Raw genomic sequence first — 18342 nt, forward strand, 5'->3', positions numbered from 1 at the left:
ATCCCAGGACCCTGAGATCATGATCTGAGCTGAAATCAAGAGTCAGATCATTAACCAAGTGAGTCACCAGGTGCCCCCAAAATTACATTTTTTTAAAAATTTTATTTATTTGACAGACAGAGATCATAAGTAGGCAGAGAGGCAGGCAGAGAGAGAGAGAGAGAGAGAGAGAGAGAGAGAGAGAGAGGAGAAAGCAGGCTCCCTGCTGAGCAGAGAGCCTGATTTGGGGCTTGATCCCAGGACCCTGGAATCACGACCTGAGCCGAAGGCAGAGGCTTTAACCCACTGAGCCACCCAGGTGCCCCCAAAATTACACTCTTAAATAACACTGATAAACTAACCCCCTGATTGCTAAATCTTATGGCCTTTCCTCCTGAATCATTTGCCAAACATTTACTAACCATCTAATCACTAGAATTTTATTTCAACTTGGCGTCCCTCATTTTGACTATTTGATTCTTAACTGCTTGGATTCATTCTCCTAAGGATGCCTCAGACTCAATCTTCTCCCAGTTTCTTCTTCTCCCCCAACCCCCTACCCCTTTGGTGGTTGTGGCTTTTCCAATAACCTCTCCAAATGACATGTGACAAATACAAAATGACAAGCTTGTTGAAAATTACTATTTTCTACTTTTCTGACTAGTTCATTTTTTAAACTTTAAGTTTATTCATCCAATACTCTTACTTTACAATAGCTGTCAAACTAAAAATAATACAATAATTATACATTTGGATGAAAAAAAATTCAAGACAAGTAATTTGCCTTCCTCGATCTCATATTCCAAAGTTGAAATGACATTGGAAATCTTAATACTTTTTTCAGGAATCCTAACAAATAATTTGGGGGAGTTCTCCATCCCATGTAGATGTTGTTTTCTATTTGCGGTTTTTTGTTTTGTTTTTTAAATACAGCTACTTGAACAAAAAAGACACAAATTGTGGCTTACAAGGAAGACAAAGGACCCGTGACTAAAATAATTTTTTTAAAGTAAAATAACTTAAAAGCACTTGAAATTGCCTTATATATGGAATATTAGTATAAAAAATAAACCTAGCATGCAAAGAAGTTAACTGCATAAGTTTGGGGGAAAACTTTGATTATTAATTTACTTTTAAATAATGGAGAAACAGAGAAAAAAAATTTTTTTAATTTATGTAAAAAGAGGCAAAAAGCAGAATAAGAATAATGGATAAAAATGCAATGGAATTAGAGTTTTTAAACACCCCACATAAGAGGGAGAGAAAATGAGGAAGTAGAAAGAAAATGCTCTTAAGCATACAAAATTGCCAAATTATACCATGATACAGGAATAAGAAACTGAACAATTCTAAGAAATATTTAAGATATCTCCAGAATATACAAATGTTACAAATCCAGAAAACATTCTCATGCTTAAGAGAAATAATGTTTAAATTTTACTTATCTACCTATCTACCTATTTATTTATTTAGCATGGGGAGGCAGAGGAAGAGAGTGAGAGAGAGAGAGAATCCTAAGCAGGCTCCATGACTCTGAGATTATGACCTGAGCCAAAATCAAGAGTCAGATACTCAACTGACTGAGCCAGGCTCCCCAAGAAATAATTAGTTTTTAAACAACTTAATGTAATTGTTAAGTTGTAATTAACAATTTCTAGCCTCTTCTTAGCACCTGCATAGCCCCACAGGCTCTAACCGTAGGGAAACTTGAAATTTTTATTCCCATGCCTTTCCTTCTATTCTTGCTAACCAAACGGACAGTACTTCTCCCCCCTAAATAACGTCCTGGGGTAGTTTTTACTTCCCCTCTTCTCTTGCACTGTATTATCTAAAGATCCTCCTGGTGTGATCAAACCTAACATATATAGCTCTCGCCATTACCCTAGTTCAGATCCTCATTTTAAACATACTATAGGATATAAACTTTAAGAAGCTAACCGACAAAGGCTGATGGTGTACACGTTAGGGCTAATTACTTCCGTGGTTACATACGTACTAGCTAACGCACGTGATATGTTCAGGAACAAAGTATGATAACACCACTTCAGGGTATTCTGTATAATTCATTCAATTGCTTGTTAGATGGAAACTGATTTTCAGCAGGCACAGTTAAAACTTTTGAAACATCTCAGTGCAGTGTACGCCTAATTTCTCTGACAAACATCTGGAAGATCTGATTCGATCAGGAGAGGCTTGGGACTAACACGTCGCTGATGACGGTTTAAATGTTAGCTCATCAAACCAACACACCCAAAACCTTGCTGCCCCTGGGGAAACTATGACTGATCCAAGAAATGATTACTAAGGAATTACTGAAATCCTTTCGATTATCTAAGAGCCTGAATTTGTCAAAACAAAAAATGCACTTCTTACTGAGGGATACACAGAAGCCACCAAGAATTAGTCACTTCAGGGTGAGAGGCCCTGAGGTAGATCTTTCTATACCCAAACTGCATACTGTTTGGCCTTACTAAGTATGTCACCTTCATAATAAAAACCAAGAGATATTTAGGTTACCAGTACAGAGCTTATAACCACAGACAAAAAGCATAAACTTATTATCAACATTAAACACAAAAATGTCTTAAGTAGTCAAAATGAGCCACAACACATTTAAAATCAACTGCTAGACAATAACATTTACTTTTCTTCTGAACGTAGTTTCATCAAAATATGGATGCACTCCATACTCATATCCTACTGCTGTGACAAATGCGCCATACAAAGGTAGTGACTTAAAACAACCCAAATATATTATCTTACAGTTCGGGAGGTCAGAGGGTCAAAATGAGTGTCTGGGGCTAAAATCAAGGTGTCAACAGGGCTGTGTTCCTTCTGGAGGATCTAGGAGAGAATCTGATCCTTGAGCTTTTTCCAGTTTCTAGAAACTTCTGGCATTCCTTGGCTCATGGCAACATCAACCTTTGCTTTAAATCATCGCCTCTTGTGACTCTGCCTCCCTGCCTCCCCTTTCCACTTTGGTAAAAATCCTTGTGAAGACAGAAGGCCCACCGTCTAAACCAGGATAATCTTCCCATCTCAAGATTCTTACCAAATCATGACAAGTCCCTTTGATATTTAAAGTAATATTTCACAGGTTCTGAAGACTAGGACATGACATCACTGGGCATCATTCTGCCCACCATAACCCCCTTGATGTAATCTGACATTGTATAAATTCTAGCTCTAAAATAACATTTTGAAATAATGTTTACATTTACATTTTGAAATAACAGACATTTGATAAATTTTTTTCTCTTTACTTTAAAACAAATCAGCTTTCTAGAAGAGCCATAAGCAATTATTTTTGGTTGCACCTTTTAATCTTTAATCAGCTGTGACTGGCACATTATGCTTTCTTTTATAAATGTCAAAATCCCATCTTACAAATTATTGCTATTTATAACCAAGAAAATGCATGCCATTTTATTTGGCTTTTTTCCCCATTTTTCTAAATAATGTTTTTTAGACATGTATACTCTGTTTTCAAGTTTAACCACACAGGAAAATTATGTTTCAAAGAGAGGAATAAATGGTATGTCCCCACCAGGGGACATAGATATCATGATATCTATTCATATCTAAGCACAAAATGTAGACCACAACTCACCAGGGGTTCTCTATTTTTGACCAGACGAATGATTTTTACTGAGTCTTCTTCATCATCGATATCATCCGGCATCGGCGGTAATACAGGATCGTAATTCTTCTGAGCCACAGTATCATGTACAGAGAGCAAAGCCTAGCAAAGTCAACGTTTGGGAAAAAATTAATCAAATATAAAATCCCAAGCACATCCAACTATAAAGAAAATCAAACGTATTATAATTTTAACTTAACAATCATAACAGGCAACTATTTGAAAAGGAGGCTCTTACGGGGCACCTGGGTGGCTCAGTGGGTTAAAGCCTCTGCCTTTGTCTCAGGTCATGATCCCAGGGTCATGGGATCAAGCCCCGAATCTGGCTCTCTGCTCAGCACCAGAAACTAATGATGTACTATATGTTGACTAACTGAACATAATAAAATTTAAATTTAACAAAAAAAAAAGAAATAAAAAGAAACCCAAGATTAGATACATATTATAGTGAAACTACAGAATGCCAAAGACAGAAGATCTTAAAAATACAAGGAAAAAAAAAAAAAAAACGACTGAGAGCTGACTGATTAGCAGCAATGGAAACCAGAAGCCAGTGAAATATCTTGAAAGTGCTTAGAAAAAAAATAACAGTCAGCCCAGAATTATGTATTAGCAAAAATACCATTCAGGAATGAGGATGAGAGCCAAGATGAAGTTAATAGGGACCCCACTGGAAAAAAGTAGAAGACAGAAAACCTAAAAATAAAAAAATAAAAGATGCAACAATGGTTTTGGAAGATACTGGACATCAGACAATGAAGGACAGTGATTACTGAGAGACAGGAAACAAATTTGAGAGTCATAAGCCCAGAGTTTCGTGGCCATGTAGGGGAAGTAGGTATCCAGGCAGAACCCACTGGTCTCCCTAAGGTGAGACAACACAGTGAGGAATGCTGGGAGGTCAAGGCACTAAAATTCTCAGGGTAGAGTATGAAAGAGAAGATGGTGGGACAGGCACAGGGCTTTGGAGATCTGTAGGAGGTCCCCTTTGAGTCTCCAGCCAAGGCATATGCATATAAAAAAAAATTATCAGAAACAATTACTGCAGTGGTTATCAGCTGAACACAATTTTACTCCCCCGTAGCCATTTGGCAATGTCTGGAAACAGTTCAGATTGTCACAGAGTGGAAGATGCTGCTGCCATTTGGTGCACAGAGGCCAGGGATGGTTCTAAACCTCTGACAGCATACAGGGCAGTTCCCTGCCTTCCCGGCTCCGTCCCCCCAATAATTTCCAGCTCCATATTGTCAATAGTTATAAAGTTAAGAAACACTGCCTTACAGGGAACAATTCCCAAAGCTCACACAGAGCAGGAATAACTCCTGTTTCCTTCAGTCAGAGGAGAAAAGCTTGGCATTCACAGGGCATTGAGGACAGTTAACAAAGGGATATTGTCTTAATAGTAGGAAATACTCAGTCCAAGATTAAACAATGCTAAGATCTCACCTAACAAAGCTTAAAAGCAAGTCTCTGAAGGATCAAAATATTTCCACATAACTTAATTATATAACAGAAAAAAAAAACCCTCAAGAATATCATCTATAAAAATATGAAAATATCATCACTCAAAGTAAAACTCACAACAACTGAGAGTCAATCAATTACTGACAGAAGTTATGAGGCATGTGAAGACAGAAGAAGATAACTACACATAATGAAGAACAACGTAACACCATAGAACTAAACCCTGAAAATTACACAGATGACAGAATTATATAAAACCAAATCCTGAAATTACAGATAGACTGCAGACAAGAAAATTAAAATAATTATTATAACTGTATCCCAAATGCTTAAAGAGCTATAGGAAACACTAGAAATGAGATTTGCCATATATATGGAAGATTCAAACCTCTAGAGATAAAAGACATAATGTATGAAATTTTTTTAAAAGCACACTGAATGAAATTAACGCTTACAATTAAAACAATTTATAAACTCTCCAAAATGAAAACACAAAGAGAAAATAGAGTAAAAAATTGTGAACAGAACATTATTGGGCTATGGGACAACTTATATACACCTACCTGGCATCTCCAAAGAAAGGAGAGGTGCTAAAAAATATATGAAGAAATATGGCAGAAAATATTCCAAATTTGATAACAGGGGGAAAAAGCCCCTAGGTCCAAGAAGTTCAACATATCCAAGCACAAACAAACAAAGAAACAAAAACAAACAAGAAGTAACATCAAATTGCTTAAAACCACTGAGAAAGAAAAAAATCTTAAAATCAGCCAAAGAAAAAATGATTAAAATCACAACACACATCAGAAACAATGTGAGCTACAAGATAAAAGAGCAACACCTTTTAAATATGTAAAGAAAACCAGCAACCTAAAATTCTATATCCAGCAAAAATATCTTTTAATAATGAAGGGATAGAGAAGACTTTATAAAGACCTACAAAAGTTGAAGAAATTTATCACCAGAGAGACTTGCACTACAAAAAATGGTATATGAAGTCTTTCAGACAGGAAGACAGGAATGATAGTGGATGAATATGGATCTATAAAGAGATGAATGAAGGACATCGGAAATGCTCACTACCTGGATATCTGTGATAAACTATCCTGGACATAGTTAAGACTATTAGAGATCGCTAACAAACATCTTTTAAAATAGAGTGATAATTATAGTCGATAGACAATATTAACAACAGCAGCTATGTATTTTTCCTCCTTAGCTTTATATTGATCTCCATGTCTGGATTCTAAAATACATTTTTAAGATTTATAGATATTGAGTTTCTAATTCTTAATAGTTTTGCTTTACAAATATTGTTGGTTAGCAACACTTCTATTTTGGACAACTAAAAGTAACTTTATATTCTATTTCCCTGTTTTAACTGTGATGAATTTATTCTTCAATATACAGATTGTCCTTTTGAAAGACAACACACCTAAATAAGAAAATTGAATTTCCATATGCCATAACCACCCCAATCACAACTGATGGGTTTACCTGTTACTTAGAAGACTATGCAGGAAATTGAACACTAGGCCTTGTAACTCATCAGGCACACAGCCTTTCACTGCTCTGGACCCCCTGGAGTCAATTCTATGTTCTAAGTATCTGTCAAGTCCACAAAATTAAGTGTCTAACTCATAAGAATGAGTAACACTGATTTATTCCTCCAGAAGGAAGCTTCACTTTTCCCTTTTGCATGCTTAAACAAAGTCTCATCCATTCTACATGCTCAGGCAATGAGTAATTTCCGGTAAATGCACGTTTTGGAAAGCTGAAAAACTACAACAAATCTTTTTATTTTATTGCCTTTTAAAAACCTACCAAATTTTCCCTTTCTAAATTATAATACTATGTTCTAGAGATGATGTCACTTCACTGTTTTATCAAAAAGCGAGCCTCTGAATGGTGATTCACAGAGGTTGATTTGCCTTTAATGTGGCCATGTGATGCTTACAAGTGGTTCTTATTATTAATGACTCTCTTTGCTTCCTGTAGAAACAAAGTCTCAGTAGAGATCCACATCCTTTCATCAGCTCCCCCAAAGGCCACCAACTCCATTGCTGCAGGAAGCTCCTACACCCTATCTCATCTACTGAGGCCTTCTGCTATTCACTACCCTACTTCCTTTTTCTCACCATCTGTTGTTTCTTTGACGCTTCATTACTTTTCCTGGACTTTAAGATTTGGACAATAAGACTAGATTTAATAAACATTATTGAGTAATAAGAGTAATTATTACTTATTGTTTGCATATGGCAACTGACCAATACACAGATTTTTTTTTAAAATGTTTGTTTATTTATTTATTTGGGGTGGGGAGAGAGAGCACACCAAGTGAATTCAGAAGGAGCGTGAGACAGAATCTCAAGTAGACTCTGCACTGAGCCCAGAGCCCAAAGCAGGGCTCCATCTCAAAACCCTGAGATCGTGAGCTAAGCCAAAACCAAGAGTCAGATGCCTAACCGAGTGAGCAACCCAGGCATCCCTCCATTCAGAGATTTAATGACTGGATGTAAGCTTTAACTCTTAACAATGGTTACAAAATGACAAGCACTTCCCAGCCGTTGGAGACTTGAAGGTGGCAAGCTCTATAGGGAAAGTGTTGACATATATTCCTAGGGTGATCAATTAACAAATCTGGAAAAGAACATTAATTAAATAGGGCTTGTGAAGACACAGGGGAAAGGAACTTCTCACGCACACCTGTGGGCACTGTACACTGAGAGGACCTGTCCAGATTATGGCGAAGGGCAAGCTGGCAATCACTATCAAAATTTTAAATGTACAGATATTTTAGTTCAGCAACTTATTGACTCAATAAAATTCTGAAATATGGGAGATGTGAATTATAGTGCTATTTAAAAAACAAAAAAAAAGCAGAGTTATCTAACTTATCTCTTAGAGGTGGACAATTATGTTGCTTGAAAGACAAGTCCACAAAATACCATAATATTAAAAATCCACAAAATAATACAAAACAAAAAGTAGTACATTCTATTTATAATGGAAAAAAATGCAGAAGCACCTGGGTGACTAAGTTGGCTAAGCATCAGAATCTTGATTTCAACTCAGGTCATGATCTTGGGGTTGTGGGATCAAAGCCCGTGTCGGGCTACATGGTCAGTAGAGGGTCTGCTTGAGATTCTATCTCTCCCTCTCCCTCTACCCTTACCCCCCAGCTCTCTCTCAATCTTTTGTTTGTTTGTTTGTTCTTGGAGAGAGAGAGTGAGAGAGAGCATAAGCAGGGTGCAGGGAGAGGGAGAGTCAGGAGCCCAATAAGAAAATGGAACCCAGGACCCCAGGACCATGATCCAAACTGAAGATGAACATCATGCCATATATTTAATGACCTTCTATTTTGTCTGTGAAATGTGTATCATCTTCCCAAACAGAGCAATGAAAATAGGAACTTCTACTTTCTCCATAGTTGGACTTAAAAATACAATTACACATTATCAAGAAAATTTATTTTATTTGGTTTCTTTATCAAATCCCTTTGTAGAAAGTAAATTAAAGTCAAAGTAATAAATGATCACAACCTTATTAAAGACAAATGTAGATTGTTTATATAAATAAATAATTCCTTCTAACCACATTCATGAATTTTTTATAAATTTTTCCTCTGTGTGTGTGTGTGTGTGTCTGTCTGTCTGTCTGTCTTCCTGAGATTGTGAATATTTCTTCTTTATCCCATGATTATGGTTCAATTCCTTTACACTCAAATCTTTAATTTATTTGGAATTCATTGTATATTACATATAATATGCATTCTACATAGGTTATTTTTTCCCAATAATTAACCACGTGTGCCAATACCATGTATTGAAGCTACATCCAGTTCCACCCATCCCCCACTTCCATCCATCCCTCACATCCTTCACTAAGGCCATAACCATGTTTCACCTGAATTACTTCCACAGGCTTCCAGATGGCCTTCCTCCATTCAGCATCCACTCCTCCCACCTTACCACCACCCCTCCACTCCAAGAATCTGTATACTAGAGCAACTGTGTCATTTGCCTACTTAAATCCTTTCAATGACTTTCCACTGCTCTTAGCTTCCCTATGGCCCTGCAATTGCACTACTAGATATTTACCCCAAAGATACAGATGTAGTGAAAAGAAGGCCACCTGTACCCCAATGTTCATAGCAGCAATGGCCACAGTCACCAAACTGTGGAAAGAACCAAGATGCCCTTCAACAGACAAATGAATAAGGAAGATGTGGTCCATATATACAACGGAGTATTATGCCTCCATCAGAAAGGATGAGTACCCAACTTTTGTATCAACATGGACGGGACTGCAGGAGATTATGCTGAGTGAAATAAGCCAAGCAGAGAGAGTCAGTTATCATATGGTTTCACTTATTTGTGGAGCATAACAAATAACATGGAGGACATGGGGAGATGGAGAGGAGATGGGAGTTGGGGGAAATCGGAGGGGGATACAAACCATGGGAGACTGGACTCTGAGAAGCAAACTGAGGGTTTTGGAGGGGAGGGGAGAAGGGTAGGGGGTTGGGTGAGCCTGGTGGTGGGTATTAAGGAGGGCACATATTGCATGGAGCACGGGATGTGGTGCATAAACAATGACTCTTGGAACACCGAAAAAAATGAAGTAAAATTTTAAAAAAATATTTCAAATTGAAGTTTTTCAAAAAGGAATTGGCAGATCTGTAGGATACACATATTGTCCTTCTCATAGTGGCTATATATTTGGTTGTATTTATCTCTGTGTGTTTACAAAAAAATCACTATTACTTGGACGTACACCTCAGGTTCCTTTTCACTATCGTGAACTGAATATTTTTTTAGATTTTTTTTTTTTTAATTTGACAGACAGAGACCACAAGTAGGCAGAGAGGCAGGCAGAGAGAGAGAGGAAGGGAAGCAGGCTCCCCGCTGAGCAGAGAGCCCGACGCGGGGCTCGATCCCAGGACCCCGGGATCACGACCCGGGCTGAAGGCAGCGGCCTTAACCCACTGAGCCACCCAGGCGCCCCGTGAACTGAATATTTTAAATGGAACAGCCATCTTTAACAAGTAAATAATTACTTCCCTTGTCCACTAAAAATTCAAAAACAGTATCCAAGTTAACACCCTGGAGTTACACTTTCCATATTTAAACTGTCGGTTCAACTTTTAATTCATGTGTACCTGTCCTATTCTACTACACCTTGCTTCTGCTTTTGGAGAAAAAAAAAAAAAGAAAAGCAAACATTTTAGTTTACTAAATGACTTCTTAAAGTAACTGCCTAAAAAAAAGTGAAATTCAAGTTGATGCTAGTTAATATAATTGATTTCAAGGAAAGCAATGCTAAATGTTAGGTGATAAAGGGAAGGAAGATTGCTGTCCCCAAGACTGGAACTAGAAATTGTCACTGACAACTGCAACTTCAGCCGTCCACAATCTGACCCACTTCCCACACATCACTCCCTGAAAATACATCTTTCATGATGGCTTCTCACCCATTCTTTTATCCCATGGCTACATAAACATACAAAGTTTTAAAAGTATTTATCTAAAATATTTTCAGCATAACAAAGTTTCAGGATTTAATTATAAGGTTGTATCCAAGAGTGCTAAATATAATAAAAAATCATACCTCCCTTTCGAGCCACATACCAGTTTCCACCCAGTATAACCTCTTCCTTATTAGCTACTCCGCTCCAAACACTCTTAAAAAAGAATACCAAAATCATGTTGTTTTGTTAGAAACATTCTTCTTCAATTCCTAATATGCAAACCAAGGTGGCGCTCTCAAGGAGGAGTTTAACAGGTTGCTCAGAGCTAACCTCACCATTCTTGGGTTCGCATCAACTTCTCATGTGTACTCGGAGATGAAATGAAGACATTTCAGAACTTTCTCTGGCTATCAATCTCTTCTGAGCTCTTAACCTTTCTACAAATATTGTCTTTAATTTCAAGCAGATATTTTGCTCGAAGTTGATCCTTATTCTTTTAGAACTAAAATTCAACCAATCTCCTCTGTACCAGTGTAAGTCAATTACTCTAAATTACTAATTATAGCCCATTTATTAATTGACAGCACTTACTTTACTTCTAAGGATTAGGAATTAAAGCTGGTTCATGTTTTCAGTTCATCTTTTATTTAATACTACCTTTTTTGACCATCAATTGAAGCCATTATAGCACAGTTCCAAAGGAGATTTTTCAAGGAAGGCAGAAATCAATTTTTGCATCTAGACAGAAATATTCATCTGAGAGCCTAGATATGTTTAATAGAAACTGTCATAAGATAATTGATCATTCTGGGGTGCCTCGGTGGCTCAGTCAGTTGAGCCTCCAACTCTTGGTTTCAGTTCGGGTCATGATCTCAGGGTTGTGAGATCGAGCACCAAGTCGTGAGATCAAGCACCAAGTCCAGGGAGTCTGCGGGACAGTCTCCCTCTCATTCTACCCCTCCCCCTCAACTTGCATGCTTTCAAATAAATAAATCTTTAAAAAAAAAAAGATAAATGATCATTTGAATTACATAATCCACATGTAATTCATTCATGGAATAATACCTCACATGTAATTGTGAAACAGTATCAAGTCCAAAATGTACAGGTTATAGGATTTAGTGCATTAATGAATTTAGAATTAATAGGAAATTTTTGAAATGACTTCTGCTGACCAAGCACCTTTAGAGGAAAGATAAATGATATACCTGGAAGAAAAATGGCAAGGAAGGGATGAAATAGATGAAGGAAATGAAGAGATTTTCAGTTATAAAATATGTAAGACACGGGAGTGTAATATACCACAGAGGGGAAAAAAAAAAGTCAGTAATACTGTAACAACTTTGTATGACGGCAGACAGTAACTAGACTAATTGCAGTGACCATTTTGTAATGCATATAAATATCAGATCACTATGCTGTACACCTGAAACTAATACAATGTTGTTATGTCAACTATTCTTCAATAAAAAAATGGCAAGGAGAATTGAAATCTGCCCACCAATATTTTACTAGTATTTTACACTGGAAAACTGCTCTGCTCAGCAAAATGGTAGTATATATTAAAACATGAATCAGTAGAGGGAGAGGAGATGGGGAAGACAAAGAGGGAGGGGAAAGAGGAAAGATGAAATGATCCTATAGCAAAATAGATACAGGTGTCAAATATCTTGGAATACCACTCAACAATGAAATAAAATGAACCTAAACAAAATCACTAATAGGTTGTATTCTGTACTCTTACCCTCATTTAAAAAGAAATTGACCTTGAAATGACATTACATTCAACAACTTAAATCCTGAGCTTCCCAACTTAAATCATCTGTAGTTGGTCCCGTTATCATCAAAAAACTCAACTTTTTTTCCTTAATGGAATTTAGGTTATTAAAATACTGCACACTGTTTGAAAATACATTCACTTGAAAATTGATGCTCAAAATAAAATTCATCTGAAGTCTCAGAAAGTGGCCCTTCTGGAAGGTATTTCTTACACGTCCTCACCTTCACATTGGGTTTTGACAGTAGTTTCAACAGCTCTCTGATCTCACTGTTTAATGGCTTGTTCTGAAGCTCTTCAGCTAGCTGCAAGGGAGATCACATGGACAGAGAGAACATTTAGTAAGAGCCTTGTGTAGTTCCACGTGTGACAACTGAGAATCTATCTTGCCACTTTCCAGTGATTAAGGAGAAGTCGGCATGAAAGAAAACAGACGATCAATCACTGCTCCTCTTTTCAGGCCCCTGGTAGCCCAGATCCCAGACCAGGATCTTGGCTGAGTATAATTCAAAAAATCCTATCAGCCAGCTCACCTTCTCTGATTTATGGCAATGAGGGTAAATCCCAGCACTTCATCTTAAGGAAAGGTCTTTTGCAAGCAAACAAAGGACTACTTGTGAAAAGGATTGGATCAGGCTTTGACACTATTTTTAAAAAAGAGAGAAAGAAAGAAAAAGAAAAAAAAATGAAAGAAAAAAAAGTTTCTGAATGAGGTGGTGAAATCCACAGGGTTTCCAAAAACCCACAGTAGCTTGCTGTTTAGAGCTGGAGGAAAAAAGAACCAGAATGCCTCTGATAGAGCAAATGCTCTGAAACTTTTATTATATTTACCTACACAGACTAAAAAATCCATTACTTATAAACCAGGTTAATCACAAAATGACTTACAATAGGTTGACAAGTACTCTGGGGACAGAAAGGCTGACTATATTCTACTGTAACAATCAAGAATTTTTGCTGATTTTAGTAAAGAAAGGATTGGAACTTTGAACGCGCCTCATGTTCCTAAGAAGAGGTCTTCCTATCAACACTATTCCATTTTAGGCTATAGTAAAGATCATATAATTTCCTTAGAAGAAAAACAAGACCAAATAGAAAAAGAAATTACAATTGTGAAGTATGCAGTACAGAATTCAAAATATGTGCATATATTTTCATTTTAAAAACCCTTCGTAAAACACTGCATGAAATTTCTATTTGCTCCTATGGTTTCTACCAAGCTAAAAATAATTGTTCTTATCTCTGGAGAAGGACTTTTCTCTAAAAGAAGGACATCATAGAATTATACACAAAAATAAAACCTGATAAAATGGATATATTCATTGGTTATAATTCAAAAAGTGATTTTACTTTTCCAAGGTAAAATTTTTGTTTTTCAAGGTAAAATAATCATTATATATAATTGTTAACTCACAAGAAGTCACAAAAGGCTCTTCGCATTCTTTAGTCGCTTGGTAACAATATTTTTTAAATTTAAATATATTGCTCTGATGAATTAGAACATGCTACATTTTACCCTATTCATATAACAGTCTCTAATTTTTTTAAAAAGCAATATTGTCATAATATGATTGGGCCTCAATCACATTGGAAAGTAACAAATATTTCCCCAAACCCTCAACAGTAAATGTTTTTAAAGTGATAAATTTTAAGACTTTCTCAAGGGCCAACCGCAGCTTACTAGAATTCTCTCTATACCTTTACTCCCCTTCACTTCAAAAATTCTGGTTCTTTACTTCATAAACTCCTCATAAAACACAAACTGAAACATCTCTATAATTTGTAATCTCTGTGAATAAAACTGGAAGGGAGACTGGGGACTAAACAAATAAACCACTTAGAGATATATTCCATGTGCTATATTATCTAAATTAAAATAGAAAACATATATTAAGAAAATCAACTCCCGAAGATGGTCAGGTTTTTTTTTCTTTTTTTTCAATTCTAGGGCCCCAATATTTTACTAAACTGTACAATGGCCTGTTTTATCATAACCACAGATAAGCTACAGGGTATCGTTAAAACCCACCTTCACACGAGACCCATTTCTCGTCTGGCTCAGTGTCCTTTATAGTTTATCCAGGTGTGTTTCCAATTCATCCGAGTTTGAAAGTTAACAGTAAGAATCAGCAAGGTAGTTCCTCCCCCAGATTGAAAATAAAATTATAGCTACAGGAAATTAACTTCTCCATCAATGCCAACTGCTGCTAAAATTTATTTTTTGGTTATGAAGGTAATTTGGAAAGGTCTAATATCCATAAATCATTACTGTGCTTTATAATCCATTTTAAAAACAATCCTTTCTTTTTATGTATTTCAGAAGGCCTCGTTCCTATACTGGTATCTGTCATTTTTTAGCACTGTCAGCAATAGACCTATCTCATTTGTCTTTATTTCTCCAAAGCATTCCTCTTGCCTGTGACTTTCTCAGAACACTCCTAGCTGACAGCTTCTCTCTCTCTCCCTGGAGAGTTGCAGGCTAAAATTTCTAGTACGTAGTTACCGAGGGAGAGCGAGAGGGTTAGTTATCTCCAGGCAAAATTTTTAGAGCAGGAGAGTGAATGAAAATCAGCATAGTATCCGCATAAGCTCTGTGATGACAGGCCTTCTGGAAACATTTGCAGCTTCTCCTGGTTTTCGCTCCTAGGATCGCACGCATCAGTCTGCGCCAGGATGAGCTCTGCCCCTGCCAGGCCTGGGGGAGCCGCGTCCCGGGGAGCTCAGGAAGGCACACTTACGTCATCGGCCAAGACCGCTGCGCCGTGGAGGATGGGCACGGGGTTCTGCTTCTCGTAGTAGTGGAGTTTTTCGTGAATCTGGAAGAAACGCAAATGAATATAAGTTCACCTGCTAGCCAAAAGCGAGATATTTGAAGATTTTTATCGCCACGAATAAAAACTGATCCACTAAACCTTCAAAGAAAAATTCTATGTTCCTATAAACCTACAGAGGACAAATTCGTGTGTGTAATTCACATACGAGCGAGTGTTTCTAACGCGATGTCAAATGGGGAGGCCAGGGGGAATGTTATCAAAGTGAACCCACAGAAGACGTAAACCTTTGTTTTTCCCCTGAATAATTGCTAGTTTTACAAAATCTGTCATTTCTAAAACATAGCGTTTCAATACTTAAAGACTGTAGTTTATATTCCTGCTAAACACATAAATTATGATTAAAGCCAAGTGATAAGCCGGCACCCCATCCTGACAGGTTGGTATGTGACCACCGTCAAGAACATGGGAGCTGGTGCGCTCTGGGAACTCCTTTCCCAGCACGCTCTTCTTTTTAGACTTTTTTTCCCCTTAATTGTCAACCTTCCCCCACAAATTCAAACTTCTAAGAAACAAAGGGATTGCTCATACAGACATTTCTCATAACTGTTCCGCTGAAATAATTTTCTGCACTATAAAACAAGAATAAAATTATATTATCAAATAAAATTTGGTCCTTCCTTTCCCATCATTCCCCTCAAAAACACAAAGGCAAGATTATATTATAATGCATTATAAGACAAACAGAGTTCCTTAAAAAAAAATCTAGTATTATCATTAAGAAATGCAAGACGCTTTGACAAATGCGAAACTGTTGGCTCTTAAGTTTTATCCATTTCGGCTCTTACATAGCTGTCCTTACAATGTTATACTTGAAAACTTACTTGACCCTCTTATTTATAATTGAAAAAATTACCCCCACTAGATATTAAAAAAAAACTCAGAATTTCCAGTTTTTAACAGGTATCACATAACACACTCATAGGTATCAAGTAATCGACTCTTTAATTAGACTCAAAGCCTAACCAAACTCTCTTGTAAAAGTCTGGAAGATAGATTTTATTTTGATTAGCCAGATGCTATTGCTTAGAGAGGATTCTATTACCTTTTTGGCAACCTGGCCCTCAATGCAAAGTATCAGGGAAAGAATTTTGACACTTATGATATTACCAGAATTATCAGGGCCACATTTTTACTTAAAATCTTGGAATCTTCCAACATTAATCACCATAGGGTAATAAACCAATCTTTAAAGAATACAAGCTCTGAAAGGAGCAAGATTTGATGTGAGAAACTATTAAAAGTATAATTTAAAACAAAACCATCCAACCTAAGAGCTAAATTAATTTTGCTTGAGTCATTATCAAAAATTAGATCACCCCAACAAATACTATCATAGAATACTGAGCTTAGCCTCTCATACAACTCTTTTAGCTTTCTTATTTCAACATCCGCTTCCCTGCAACAGGAAGTATGGAGGGTCATACTTACTAGGTTCATACCAAGGGTCTGTGTTCCCTACATACTAGTGACCGGAAAAAGAAAATTAAAATAGTGATCAGTACTATCAGTAATATAGTCTTCAGTGAGTTTTGTATTTTAATCCCTTGCCTGCCTCTCAGACTTCCATCTCAGCTGCCTTCTTCACTGACCTCATTCACTGCTGGTGAGCAGGACAGAGAGGAGGCTTGGCGGGTACATGGTAAGTAATGCTGGCTGTTCCCAATGGCTACACGATTAGGGGCAGTTCCTCTCCACACATCCCCTGCCCCTGTATTTTTTCTTTCCAGCATTTCTTAATTTCTCCAGATTAATTTCTATTGAGGCCATACTGTAATTACAATTTAAAACTATATGTCCCAAATTAAGCATCTTCTGGGCATCTTTTAAAACAATGAGCCCCTCTTTCCACCTCATCTTCTTTAGATCTTCATCCAAGACATCTGAGAGCATACCCCTACCCTGCCCACCTGGGGACTTTGTATTATATCAAGAGTTTTTAGGGAACATACGGGTGGCTCAGTTAAGCATCTGCCTTCGGCTCAGGTCATGATCTCAGGGTCCTTGGGTCGAGTCCAATATTGGACTCCCTACTCAGGGGGGGAGTCAGCTTCTCCCTCTCACTCTCCTTGTGTACTTTCCTTCTCTCTCTCAAATAAATAAGAAAGATCTTTAAAAAAAAAAGTTTGGGGGCAGCTGGGTGGCTCAGTGGGTTAAAGCCTCTGCCTTCGGCTCAGGTTATGGTCCCAGGGTCCTGGCATCGAGCCCTGCATCGGGCTCTCTGCTCAGCATGTAGCATGCTTCCTCCTCTCTCTCTGCCTATCTCTCTACCTACTTGTGATCTCTGTCTGTCAAATAAATAAAATCTAAAATAAAATAAAAAATTTTTTTAAAGTTTTAAATGTTCTAGAATTTCTAAATGCTAGTAACCCTAGGTTGATACATGTTTTACTTCAGGACATAATTTTAAATATTAAGTTGATAGCAAAGTAAAAATTAAGTAATTTTGAGCTGTTGACAGTTTCCAAAATCAGTGACTTTTACTGGCATTTATAATATCCAGGAAGAAAATTAAAAACAAAAATGATTTTTAAATTCTAACAGAACAGGTAACACATATAAACTTCACCCCAAGGTGGTCCAACAGAACTCTTCGTGATGTTGAAAACGTTCTGTACCTGTTTGTCCACATGGTCAGACACTAGCCACGTGTGTCTACCAAGCACTTGAACTGTGTCTAGCTTACTGAAGGAACTGAATTTTGAATTTTATTTTTTATTAATTCAAATTTAAACACCCACATGAAGCTTGTGGCTTTCATATTCAATAACATGGCAAAGCTCTATGTTAAATGTTCTGTAACTCACCTTTACTCACCAGAAAAATTTATACTGATATAGCCTGGCCAATTTCCCTGAGTGGTCACCTTTTAGAACCCAACAGACAAATACGCAACCAAAGACACAGCATCTAATTACTAAATATCATGTATTGCCAAACCTGCAAAATCTCATTTGACTAAACACTTCCCTTTGCAAACTCAACTGTGTAATAAAAGAATACTTCATTTTTCTCCCCGGAACAAAAAGAGGAGAGCAAAATGCAAGGGGTTGCCAAAAGAAAGGAGACAGAAGTAACGATGACTGGAGAGACAGGGAGACTCTGGTTAAATAAGTTTCATACGATAGCAAAATAGGCAATTATTCAGAAATAAGCTCCTAAAAAAATGGCATGCTAAAAT

At 37.1% G+C, this 18342-nt stretch overlaps 1 protein-coding gene across 1 annotated transcript in view; it reads right to left on the reverse strand.

Annotated features, from left to right (window-relative positions):
• The window catches only part of LOC111139311 (membrane palmitoylated protein 7), a 212846-nt gene that overhangs the window by 97841 nt on the left and 96663 nt on the right, over nt 1–18342 (reverse strand). The window contains exons 3-5 of the mRNA XM_022491567.1: nt 15069–15146; nt 12555–12635; nt 3590–3721 (exon numbers count right to left, since the gene is read on the reverse strand). Of these exons, the coding sequence (XP_022347275.1) occupies nt 3590–3721; nt 12555–12635; nt 15069–15146 (291 nt within the window). The remainder of the gene's footprint in view (nt 1–3589; nt 3722–12554; nt 12636–15068; nt 15147–18342) is intronic.

The sequence above is a fragment of the Enhydra lutris genome, unplaced genomic scaffold (genome assembly GCF_002288905.1).
Source record: "Enhydra lutris kenyoni isolate GAN:26980312 unplaced genomic scaffold, ASM228890v2 scaffoldscaffold99, whole genome shotgun sequence".
NCBI lineage: Eukaryota > Metazoa > Chordata > Mammalia > Carnivora > Mustelidae > Enhydra > Enhydra lutris.